We start from the raw sequence: 13,403 nt of genomic DNA on the forward strand, positions 1-13,403 counted from the left end.
AGACATACTTCTTAATTCCGTAAACATGAATTAACTCAAAAACTAACGTGTCGAAGTTGGGAAGGCTAGTTTAAAAATCCTCGAAGTTAAGAGGCCAAAAATAAGACTAGGTCCCCAACACTTAGTGAAATTTTCAGGTTCTAAGCCTCTTATGCATGCAACTAAAATCTAAATCGGGCTAATAATAGTACGGGGTATTACAAACAAGATCGACGAACCTAGCCCCTGATACAAACTTTATCACAACCCAAATATATTGTGAACGACACCCACACTACTCATCCGATGGGAGAACCATCTACCCTAAAACTACCACTTATCAACACTTAAAAGAGTCAATGAACTAATCCATTAAAATATATTCAAATCCAAAAATCAAAACATAAGTACAACTAGTTGCAGAATATTAAACTCAACAAAACCATCACTAGAGCCCAAAAGTCGTCCCTACTAAAATATTTAAGATTATCAAGAAAGAGATGCAACCCAAAACTAAGAAAATGAATAAGTCCCAAAATAAAGGACAAAGTCATAAGAGAATGATTCTATGGTAGCTCGAGTATGCTGCTTACCCTAAAATCTGAATCACCCGTTGGCATCACAAAGGAGGTCTCATAGGAGCGGAGGTCTCATAGGAGACACTGAAATATGCATTGTACTCAACAAAATAAGAACAGGTGCAGTATCAGCATACTCGAAAATAATAGTATACTAGCATGCTCAATTGTCCAACCCAAGATAAGAATATGAGTATGTAGCCAAAACATAGCACCACAAGTTAATCCATGCTCATTCTAAACTACTCTAGCATAACAAGTATCAATTAACAGTTTAGGATTACCCAAGTTAAGTTATTTACCACCAATCTAAAAGAGTAGCAATACAAAAGAGGAAGACAAGAAAATAAGGAGACATGACAAAAGATGAGAACTTTTCATTTTTTCAATTGTTCAAGTGTACAACTCTTTCAAGTATCTACAATATAAACTCTTATGCCTCTATTTATAGTATTATATGGAGGTATATAAAAGGTTTTCATAAACATGGCATTAAGGAGTAAGATCACAGAGGAGATGGAAGATATAATATTTAGGATTTGAGATCATGGAGGAGGTGGAACATATAATTGAGAATAGTAGTGGGGAGATGAAGAGATTACATTAAGTGGACATCCACATATATAATAAATTTTATAACACTCTTCTTTGGATTTTCACATATAATGTGCCTCGTTAAAACCTTACTAGAAAAAAATCTCAGTGAAGAAAAAAAAGTACATGGCTTTTAGTACACATTGCTTGTTACCTCGTTAAAGACCCTATCAAGAAAATCCAATGGAACAAAACTAGGCTAAGGGAAAAAGATTGCAGTATGTATTTACTCACCCTGATAAAGACATCACTTAATTTTGTAGATGATACATTCCAATTCAGCTTTTTAAAATGTGAGGTTCGACAATATCTCTGCCAAATATTCCACCAAAATTGAGCAAAATAGTACTTTACTGAAATGTACTTTATTTTTTATTCTTCGATATATTCATCTTTCTTTTGAGCTATGCAAGAAGCATCATTTTCATAAATATTGCAACCTCCATCTCAAAGAAAATCACACATCTTGTGTGTAGAGTCACTTATTTTACATGTTGTTAGTATTTTGACTAGACTTGAATAAGTGGCAATCATTGACTGCATTGTAGAATAACATGATATGACAATATTCCCACATGCAAATAGATTCCTTTCTTGAGATCAATAGGGCGTTATTCAGGTGTTTAAAATGAACAATGACAGTTGAGGTGTCTAAGTGAAAGATGGTGTCAAGTTTAAGGGGTTGGCTATGTGTTTGACCAATGAAATATGATAATTTTTAGACGTAACAATAATATTAAGACCAATGATAAGTGAAGATGTAAAATTCAGCTAACTAAGTATTTTTAACAGAAATGTTAAATGATATTCACTTTCACGGTGCTTTAAATAGTAAATATCCAATATAATAACTTGTTATTTGAGTTATCCCCAGTCTTCTTATTTCTATCGATGAAAAAAACTACCAAGCATAATTTCTTTATTTATTAGAGAAATATAAGGGTCAACAATGTTAATTAAGGAATTCAACACATAATTTGCTTAAAATCTGTTAGGCAAGCCCCAAGCATTGGACGTTAGGCATGCTTAGGACATAAAATCAGGCACATAGGGCATAAACCTCATAGGAAAAAGCCCCACACCTATGCCTCGAGGTGCTTTACCAGTGTCTTGCTTTGGGGTGAGCCTAGAGGCAAGCCCCAAAATTGCCCTTTAAAATCAAAATATTAGGAAAACAAGCTTCTTAAAAGAGAATAAGAAAAATGACTTTCCTTATAGAAGTGGGGAAAATAAGTTCCACAACTGACATCTTCCTACCCTCCAACACTCTTCATCTTCACTCCATTCACAGGCTTCATTCCCACCACCCCTACTCTTATCTCTATTTCATATTGTATTTGTTTAAATTATATACAAATATTTTTAAAAGAGAAAAGACATAAACACACAATTGAAATTGCCCCAAATTTTCAAAAAGACACTTAAAGTTTGTGGACGTCTTATTACCCCCACAAAACTAGTTAAAATCATTACAAATACCCCCTTTTGACGTATTTTTTCACCAATTTTACTTTCAAAGTCAGAAAGTGTAATACACTTCCATTTATATATTATTATTTATTTATTTATTTAAATTTAACCCATTTAATAAAGATTTTTTTTCTCTTTCCTCTTCCCCTCGACTTCTCCACCATAGCCACCCCATTTTCACCTTCACTGAAACAGTCACCAATTCTATTTGGGTGACAAAATAGTTATCAAACTACCACTAATAAATTGATGAAAATCAAACCCATTGAATAATTAAAATGTGAATACTCAAATTACCATCAATTAGTCAAAATCAAAATACTCAAATTACCACCAAACTAAACTTGAAACTGAAATCACCATCTTTTCCAGCTTACCTTTAAATCGAGATATTATCACTACCTTACTACTTTCAATCTTCATTTTTTTAGGAGATAAAGAAGCGCTGAATTTATTTATTTTTTGTATTTAAAAAAATAAGAAATATGAGAAATTGACATTGTTTTTTCAAAATATATCTGCAACAATCGATTCATAGAGCCAAACAAAATCTGAAAATAGTCTTTTTGGATTTTGATTGAATAATTATAAAATTATAATTTCTATTCCTAAAATCAGCTATAGTAACCTGATAGGAAAGTGAAATAGAAAAAGAGAAATTGCTTGAATTTTTTTCTCAAAACCTAATCATAAAATAAAACTTGATTTCAAAAATTTTAAGCAAATTAAGATGAAATTAAAGCTCCAATGACTAAAAAGTAAGAAAATTTAGAAAACAAATGAAAAAATTATTGGGTTCAATAAGAAAAGTGTGAATGGAAAATGGAGGGAACCAAGTGGAGGAAAAAATTGAGAAAACACTAATATGAAAAGTGTACTCTAAATTTAGAAAGTCTACTAATTCTCCCACATTGGTGGAAAAATTGTTGGATTCAATATGAAAAGTGTGAATGAATATGACTTTTAAGAACCAAGAGGTGCCTCGCGCCGTCGCCGTCGTCGTCGCTCAGCTCGACTTTGGCTTTGGTTTCAGGTTAGAATTTGGATTTGGATTTATCAACTGATCGATCAATGAGATCTATCTTTTTAGATAATTTATTTGATAGAAATTTAATCCAAAAAAATAAAGGAAAAATGCAACAGAAACTTTTTTGTGTGTTTTTAATCCTCCATTAATGTGCATGCATGCAGTAACACTATTTCAAAATTAGAAATGCAGTGCAGAATGCAAAATATCATTTCATAAGGGATACAACCCTTCTACTAAAAGACGCACTGATTCGTGAAATGGTATGTCCATTTGGATAGTTGTGACTATTCGAAAAAGACACACTCCTTGGAATGAATAGACATGATTTTTCAGAAGGGATACACTTTTTCAGTGAAATATTGCCACCTTTTAGAAGGGGCACCTGATGGCTATGTAAACCTGCTTTTATCCACAGGTTTAGATATGAAAATTTCTGAATATACAAACACTTCTTGTCAACAAAAACATTCTGTGTGATCATCTAATCGTTGAGTGAGTTTGAAGAGATTCCAATTACTTGAAGTACTGCTACAATTCATTTATTTATCTATTTTACTCTGGGAGAAAAATTCTGCAACTTCGGGTACTTGAGGGGAATTATTTCCTTAAGGACACTTCGTGAATTCGGAGGACTTGGCCATTTCTGTTTCATCTTATTTTTCTGAAAAATACACTTCTTAGAAAGATCACTTTGAACTTGTGTTGAGGGTGTTATTGTACTTCATAGTATTCTTGTTTTATACTTGAACTAGTGTTGAAATTATTCTATCAAATTACAGATTCTGTGTACCCAAAAACATTGAATAAATAACAATCTTAAGGAAATAATTCGGAATCTGTATTGCTTGATTTCTGGAGATTAAAGCTTTAAGATTTCTACTCCGTTTGAACTTAAATTAGTGATTTGAAGAAATAAAATCTTTATCACAAGTTAACGATCACTCGATTGATGATTGAAAGTCATAAAAACTTCATCGTTAAACTAGAAACAAGAGGTTCTTTAAAGTTGCTGCAACTTTATTAATAGTATTTTGATATACTAAAGTTTATGCCTTGTTGTGATGAAAAATAACTACAGACAGTCAAGTGCATGATACTGCAACGACTGTGGAGGCAACTAATATTGCCACAAGAAGTCGTACAAATGCTCCACCGGTAATGGCACCGGCGGAGAAACCTAAAAAATTCACAGGTATTGACTTCAAAAGATGGCAGCAGAAAATGTCCTTCTACCTTACAACTCTGTCTTTAAAGGTTCACATTTGAAGAAGCTCCAGGGGTGCCCGAGGGAACCTCTGACCAAGAGCGATTTGTCATTGTGGAGGCTTGGAAATACTCAGATTTCCTATGTAGGAATTATATTCTGAATGGCCTCCAAGATGAACTACACAATGTGTACAGTAGGATGAAAATGGTAAAGGAGTTATGGGGGCGTTGAAGAGAAAGTATGACTAAGGATGCGGGAGCCAAAAAGCTCTACGTTGCAAGATTCCTAGATTTTAAAATGATTGACAGTAAGTTTGTTGTATCGCAAGTCCTGAAACTGTAAGTAATCATTCATGATTTTCTCGCGGAAGGTATGATTTTGAGGAATACCTTAGTTGAATATATTAAAAATATTCTTAATGTTCACATGAACTTAAATGTAGGTTTGATCATGAACGAGGCATTTAAGTCGCGACAATTATTGAGAAGTTACCACCTATGTGGAAAGACTTCAAGAACTACTTAAAACACAAGCGGAATGAGATATCAATCGAAGATCTTATAATAAGACTGCACATTAAAGAAGATAATACAGCTGTAGAAAGAAGGTCGAAGGAAAATTCTGCAATAAGTGGAGAAAATATTATAGAAGACGATCAAAATAACTCCAAAAAGCAGAAGAAAACAGGACATAAAAGCAATTAACCCATGAAGAAATTCAAGGGAAATGTTTTAACTGTGGCAAGATTGGACATAAGTCTACGGATGTCGTGCCTTAAAGAAAGGGAAGAAGAAGGACCAGGTAAATATGGCTGAGTCTAAGAAAGTATAAAACAAGAGTAAGAATAGGACCTAAGACGCAGTCCACCGTCATGCTATCCGAATGCAACTTGGTGGGAAATCCTCAAGAATGGTGAATGGATTCCGGTGCCACCCTCCACATTTGTGCTAATAAGGTATTATTTGTTGCTTTTGCTCTGGCTCAAGGCGAGTAAAAAATATATATGGCCAACTCCGCAACTGCTAAAGTTGAGGAACAGGAAAAGTCTGCCTGAAAATGACATCAGGCAAAGTGTTGACTTTGAACAATGTCCTATATGTACCAGAGTTACAAAAGAACTTGATTTCTGTATCACTTCTAGACAAAAATAAATTCAAATTTGTATTTGTTTCCAGAAAAATTGTACTTAGTAAAGGAGAAGTATATGTAGGGAAAAGCTAACTCACTGAGGGTCTATTCAAAATGAATGTAATGAATGTTAAAATCAATAAAAGTTTAGTTTCTTATTACTTGCTTGAGTCTTATAATTTGTGGCATGAACGATTAGGCCATGTTAATTACAAAACATTGCAAAAACTGATTAACTTAGAAGTATTGTCAAACTTTGAGTGCAATAAATCAAAATGTCAAACGTGTATGGAACCAAAGTATGCTAAGCATTCATATAAGTCCGTTGAAAGGAATTTCAATCCCTTAGACTTAATCCACACTAATATTTGTGATATGAAGTCAACACCATCTCGTGCTGGAAAAAAGTATTTTATAACTTTTATTGACGATTGCACTAGATATTGTTATGTCTATTTGCTAAATAGTAAGGATAAAGCAATAGATGCGTTTAGGCAATATAAAACAGAATTTGAAAATCAGTTAGAGAAAAAGATCAAAATGACAAGAAGTAATAGGGGCAGAGAATACGAATCTCCCTTTGCACAAATATGTGTAGAGAATGGAATTGTCCATCAAACTGCAGCCCCGTATTTGCCTCAATCTAATGGAATTGCAGAAAGAAAAAAATGAACCTGAAAGAAAATGATGAATGCCTTACTAATAAGTTCAGGTTTACCGCAAAACTTGTGGGAGGATGCTATCCTTACGGCTAATCGAATACTCAATAGAGTTCCCCATAGTAAGACACAATCAATTCCATATGAAAAATAGAAAGAAAGGAAACCCAACTTAAAATATTTCAAAGTATGGGGATGTCTAGCGACGGTCCAAGTTCCTATGCCTAAAAGAGTAAGGATAGGACCTAAGACGGTAGACTGCATGTTCATACGATATGCTAAAAATAGTAAAGCATGTCAGTTTTTAGTTCATAAATCCAAACATCCAAATATCAATAAAAAGACGAGAATTGAATCAGATAATGCTGAATTCTTTAAACACATTTATCCGTATAAAACTAGATATGAACAGTCTAGTAGGGGGTCTAAATGACCTCGAGATGAACCAAGTGAGGATGTACATAATGATGAAAATCCAAGAAGTAGTACACATCAAAGAACATCAACTTTGGTTGGATCGGATTTTGTAACATTTCTCTTAGAAAATAAGCCTCAAACATTTAATGAAATGGTGGCATCTTCAGACTCATCTTTTTGGAAAGAAGAAGTCAATAGTGAGATTGATTCAATCTTAAGCAACCATACGTGGAAGTTGATTGATCTTCCTCCAGGAAATAAACCTTTAGGTTCTAAATGGATCATTAAAAAAAATATAAGCGGATGGTACTATTGACAAATGCAAGGCAAGACTTATAGTAAAAGGCTTTAAACAAAAGGAAGGCCTTGATTATTTTGATATATACTCTCCTATAATAAGGATAATGTCAATTCGGATGTTAATTGTCTTAGTAGTGGTATATGGTCTTGAAATCCATCAAATGGATGTGAAAACAGCATTCCTAAATGGAGAATTAGGGGAAGAAATACATGGAACAGCCTGAGAGTTTTGTGGTTCCAGGAAAATAAAATAAAGTGTGTAAACTTGTTAAGTCACTTTATGGACTAAAACAAGCACCTAAACAATGTCATACGAAGTTTGACCAAACCCTGTTGGCAAACGGGTTCAATATTAATGAATATGATAAATGTGTTTACATTAAAGACACTCCAAATCACCAAGTCATTATTTGTTTGTATGTGGATTTTATGTTGATCATCAGTAGAGACATTTTCGACATAAATGCTACAAAATGAATGCTCGAAAGAAAGTTTGATATGAAAGACCTTGGAGTTGCGGATGTGATCTTAGGAATAAGAATCCATAGAACTCCACAAGCATTGGCGTTATCACAGTCTTATTACATCGAAAAGGCACTTGACAAATTCAAGTATTTGAAATTTGGTATTGCCAAGACTCTATTGGACGTGAACTTCGCACTTCAAAAGAATGAGGGTGAAAGTGACTCACAGTTGGAGTATGCAAGTATGCTGGGATGTTTAATGTATATTATGAACTGTACATGACCAGATATAGCATGTGCTATTAGTAAATTGAGTCGGTACACTAGTAATCCTAGTAAAACTCATTGGATGGCAATGAAAAGAGTTTTGGGATATCTTAAATACACTCAAAACTATGCTTTGCATTATAATAAATATCCTGCGATAATTGAAGAATATAAAGATGAAAATTTGATCACCGGATCGAACGAAGTAAAATCCATGAATGGATATGTATTTACTATCAATGGAGGTGCAGTCTCTTGAAAATCATCCAAACAGACATGTATTGCTCGCTCTACAATGGAATTTGAATTTATCGCATTGAATAAAGCTGATGAAAAAGCAAAATGGCTTCAAAATTTATTGGAAAATATTCCTTATTGGCCTAAACTAGTGGCACCAGTATGTATACACTATGATAGCCAAGCGACAATAGGTAGGGCAGGGAGCATGATGTTCAACGGTAAATCTCGTCACATAAGACGGAGACATAATACGGTTAGAGAACTTCTCTCTAGTGGAATTATCACTGTTGACTATGTAAAGTCAAAGGATAATGTGTCGGATCCACTTACAAAAGGCCTGTCTGGAGAAGGAGTTGAAAGGACATCTAAGGGAATGAGTTTAAGGCCTAGGACAAGTCAACATGGCGGTAACTCTACCTAGCAGACTGAAGATACCAAGAGCTAGGTTCAAGGAGATCAAACAAAGTCGTGTGTGATAGGTTCAACATTGTCAATTTACCCAACCCATTCTCATGATGTAGACAATGTTTAGTAAATGAGGATAAGACTTATGGTGTGAAGTCTTTCAATGATTATCTAAATTTGGCAGATTTGACCAAATAGTTTAATCTATGGGATTGAACGCTTATAAATCACCTATGTGAGGGCGAAGTCGAAGTCACTTCAAGGAGAATGCTAGTAAAGGCCTATTCTCTAAGCTCTCATAAAATCGGAACGTGTTCATGACTGAAATGAACAAAACTATGAGAATCATAAGCGATAAAAGGATGGTTGTGTGACATATGTTGTCTAGTTATACATTAAAACTTGACGATTCAAGGATATCAAATCTACCGATTGACCGAGTGCTTCCGATGCATGTTCACTACAAAAAGTTCAAATGAAAACTCTCTTATCCAGATGCAATCAGTCTTTGTTTGATGATCACATACTTGTTCGTAAAGTTTTTCGAAAAAGTAGCCATTCCCCATTCATATGGGGAATTGTTGGGTTCAATATGAAAAGTGTGAATGAAAAATGGAGGGAACTAAGTGGAGGGAAAAATTGAAAAAACACTAATATGAAAAGTGTACTCTAAAATTGGAAAGTCTACTAATTTCCCACATTGGTGGGAGAATGTGACTTTTAAGTGTTTATATTAACAAACACTTACTCTACATTGTAAGTGAGGCAAGAACAGCGAGGTGCCTCTGCCGTAGTCGTCATCGCTTGCTCGACTCGGCTTTAGCTTCGGCTTCGGATTTGGATTTGAAAACTGACCGATCGATAAGATTTATCATTTTAGATAAAATTTATTTGACAGAAATTTAATCTGAAAAAACAAAGAAAAAAATGCAACAGAAACCTTTTTGTGTGTTTTTAATCCTCTATTAACGTGCATACATGCAGTAACACTATTTCAAAATTGGAAATACAATGCAGAATGAGAAATACAGTTTTGAAAGGGATATAACCCTTCGACGAACAGACACTAATTCGTGAAATGGTATGCCCGTTTGGATAGTTGTGACTGTTCGGAAAAGACACACTTTTTGGAATGAACAAACATGATTTTGTAGAAGGGATACACTTTTTCAGTAAACTATTACCACCTTTCGGAAAGGGCACCTGATGGCTATATAAACCTGTTTTTACCCACAAGTTTAGATATGAAATTTCTGAATATACAAACACTTCTTGTCTTCAAAAATATTCCGTGTGATCTTCTAATCATTGAGTGAGTTCGAAGAGATTCCAATTGTTTGACGTACTGCTACAGTTGGTTTGTTTGGCCATTTTATCCTGGGAGGAGAACTCCGCAATATCGGGTACTTGAGGGGAATTATTTCCTTAAGGACACTCCGTGAATTCACAGGACTTGGCCATTTCTGTTTCATCTTATTTTTTGAAAAACACACTTCTTAGAAAGATCACTTTGAACTTTTGTTGAGAGTGTTGTTGTACTTCATAGTGTTCTTGTTCTATACTTGAACTAGAGTTGAAGTTATTCTGTCGAATTACAGATTCTGTGTACCCGAAAACATTGAATAAATAACAACAATCATATCTTTTAAGGCTGATTTTGTTGAGATTAGATTGAGAAGAAAGTGACTTTTTTTTTTAAAAATCAAGCTCCAAGGCTATAACGATGGAGGTAGGGGGGGAATCGAATTTTTAAAAAGAAGAAGGGTTTTTTAAAATAGTTGTCAAATTTAATGACACGTGGTATTTTCTAATTGTTGGTTGCTGACAATTTTCTTCATTTACGTGTTTTATAGGGGTGACCACACGCATAGACTCAAAATCATTCAAAATGGTCTATTTGCAAGGATTGGACAAGTTTTATGGTGTAATAGGTGCTCGTAAAGTTTAAGTATCTTCTTATAATTTGGGACAACTTCCGTGGTCATTATATGTCTTGGGAGAGGACATATAGATTCCCATCATAAAGATGTATAATCATTATTAACTAATTAAATGTCAAAGCTCATTTCTCAATTTTTGTTAACAGTTGCAGAACTCAAAAAGTACTATATGCTGCATTATCTCTATTATTAGTATACTAATTATAGTATTTTCTGTTGCTTTTGCAGGACTAACCAGCCAAAGATGTTCTTAACATGGTAAATTATTACCCTCAGCTCTATGATTTGGAGTTGATCCCTAAAAAAAAAGTAGGTAATGATCGTACAATTTTTCACATAAGACCTTCTTCATGTGTTTATTTTTTAATATTTTGAGTCTGCTTAGTGAAAAAGTTGGCTCGGTCACTACTATAGTGTATAAGATGTTACACTGGATTAGAAGAAGACATTATATGAAGGCAAAACTCAGAAATACATTTACTTGTTAAAACCAATATAATACAAACATCAGTGCTTTAATCAGCCTCCTTAAATCAAAATGTGATAAAGATAAAATGTTTTATTCTACAGAGAAATTATCAACATTAATCCTCTGTTTGTTGCACACTTTGGTTTAATTTGCTTAGATGAACACAGCTCTGTGTTTCTCAATTTTCATCTTTAGCCCATCTTTATCTGCTCCAACAATCTTGTCAACCACCTTCCCCTTCTTTATCAGAACGAACGTTGGCATTGCCTGAACCTCATATTCCTGAGCTACGTCCTGCTTACAAGATTTGAGAAATTAGTATGAATCGAAACATCAGATGAGTGTGGGCAGGGTAAATTACTAAGATATTCGCTCAACTAATAGTTATTATCTCAGAAAGTCATCTTTCTTCTTGACTCCAATTTTCTTCAGTAAATAAAATGGCTTTCTGAGATAATAACTATTTGTTGAATGATCATATGAGAAATCAACTGGACAGGTATGAAGAATTGTGGAGTTAAGAATTATAAGCTCGTACAGCCAATTCATCAACATCAATCTTGACAAACTCAACATCTGTATATTTAGCAGCAAAGTCATTAAGAACTGGATCCATGTATTTGCAAGGACCACACCATGTAGCTGTGAAGTCAATTACAACCTAGTAACAATAGAGCAAAAGATCTCAATGATTAGTCCCTTCTAATATTCAATGAGTTTAACTTATATATTATACTCCCTTCGTTCCAAATTTTCTAATTTGATTTCTCATTTTACTTGTCTTTTTTCATTAATCAAGAAGAAACGAAAAAATTTTCCCATGTTTTACCCTATGCATTAATTACTTTTTCTTCAAATTAAAATGTAAACATCATTTAATAGGGGTACTATGGTAAACTAGTCATATTATTAATTATTTTTCTTAATCAATGTGTCATCTCAATTTGGAATAGATAATTTGAGACGGATGGAGTATATACTAATAAAACTTATAAAGATTTGATTACATTATCAGATCACTAAAAGATAATTACATATTTACATGTAATTTCAACAAAAAGTGATGTTAGTCATATGAAAAATAAGACATGTTACTGGGCACTAGCTATAACAAGCTAAATTAGAGTGACATATTTCATAAGCTTCTTTACACAATTCGTGTATATTAGTTAAATGAGTTTAGTTATATACACCTGCAGTGTAAAAAAAAAAAAAAAAAATTTACACCATCATATCACCCCGTCAATTCTACTTGTAAGGATCTTTAAAATGTGTGATTTGTAATCTTGAAAATATTATAGTTTACCAACTAGAACAGGTAACAGTGACCTGATGGGTTACAAAAATTTTATATTGACGATATTGACGAAATATGTAACTTAAGTTAAAACCACATGTAAGATGGTTACCAGTCTGTTTGTATCTTTCAAAGAATCAAAATGGAGCTTCCATTTAGTTGAAGAATGGAAAGCAATGACTTGAGACCTCTTGAATTGTGGTGTGATAGGCATATTATGAGCTTCATGCAAGGCAGCTGAGTAGTTAGCACCCATATTCTATACTATTTTTCAGTTTTGTGGAGTAATAGATTTTTGCTGTTCAGCTTCTAGTGTTTGATAGATTTTCTTTTGGCTTGATGTTGGAACTCAGAGTTTTGCTTGGACCCTTTTTATATTGGTTGCTGGTGTATAAACTTTTTTGCTTCTTGCAAATGTAAAAACAAGTTAAACTAGTTCAGAATATGTTCTCAATTATGTCTACCGTTCCATTGAACAAAAAGAGATTTGATGCTATTTTGCTTTGTTTTTTTGGTATTAGTGCTTTGATCGAATATTTCTTATGCAGGGGTGTATTACCACTTTCGTCTAATGATACACTAGCAGTAGAAAAATATTGTTACATCATCACATGTTACAATCCAAAAGCATTGCGTGTATTCTATGCTTTGCCCCAATAGACCTAATGGATTTGCCTCTTGGTTTACACCATCATCAAGCTCAAAAGTGCATACCGAAGCAGTGGGGGAGTCAAGATTTTTATTGAGGGGTTCAGAAGTAAATATACAAATTAGTCGAAGAGGGTTCAACATCTACTATACATGCATAAAAAATATTTTTAATCATGTAAAAATAATATAAAAATAATATAATTTCTCGTCGAAGGAGGTTCGGATGAACCTCCTGAAACAAAGGTGGCTCCACCACTATACTGAAGTTGAATTGCTTATTTTCGTTTCTTTAGTAGACTGATCAAAGA

At 33.6% G+C, this 13,403-nt stretch overlaps 1 protein-coding gene across 1 annotated transcript; it reads right to left on the reverse strand.

Annotated features, from left to right (window-relative positions):
- Positions 1 to 11,131: 11,131 nt before the first annotated feature.
- Positions 11,132 to 12,909, reverse strand: LOC107848409 (thioredoxin H2). The gene is made up of 3 exons (XM_016693172.2): positions 12,557 to 12,909; positions 11,686 to 11,808; positions 11,132 to 11,441 (listed from the first exon to the last, which is right to left on the reverse strand). Exons 1-3 carry the CDS (start codon positions 12,698 to 12,700, stop codon positions 11,301 to 11,303), a joined length of 408 nt encoding a protein of 135 aa, XP_016548658.2. The 5' UTR covers positions 12,701 to 12,909; the 3' UTR covers positions 11,132 to 11,300.
- Positions 12,910 to 13,403: the final 494 nt, after the last annotated feature.

Source organism: Capsicum annuum, chromosome 11 (genome assembly GCF_002878395.1).
Source record: "Capsicum annuum cultivar UCD-10X-F1 chromosome 11, UCD10Xv1.1, whole genome shotgun sequence".
Lineage (NCBI taxonomy): Eukaryota > Viridiplantae > Streptophyta > Magnoliopsida > Solanales > Solanaceae > Capsicum > Capsicum annuum.

Bases quoted from the DNA above. Each gene is read 5' to 3' on its own strand.
- LOC107848409 (XM_016693172.2), bottom strand. From the start codon at position 12,700: ATGGGTGCTAACTACTCAGCTGCCTTGCATGAAGCTCATAATATGCCT. The intron at 11,809-12,556 runs GTAACCATCTTA...TATTGTTACTAG, and splicing joins TGAAAGATACAAACAGACTG to GTTGTAATTGACTTCACAGC. The intron at 11,442-11,685 runs GTACGAGCTTAT...TCTTGTAAGCAG, and splicing joins TTGATGTTGATGAATTGGCT to GACGTAGCTCAGGAATATGA.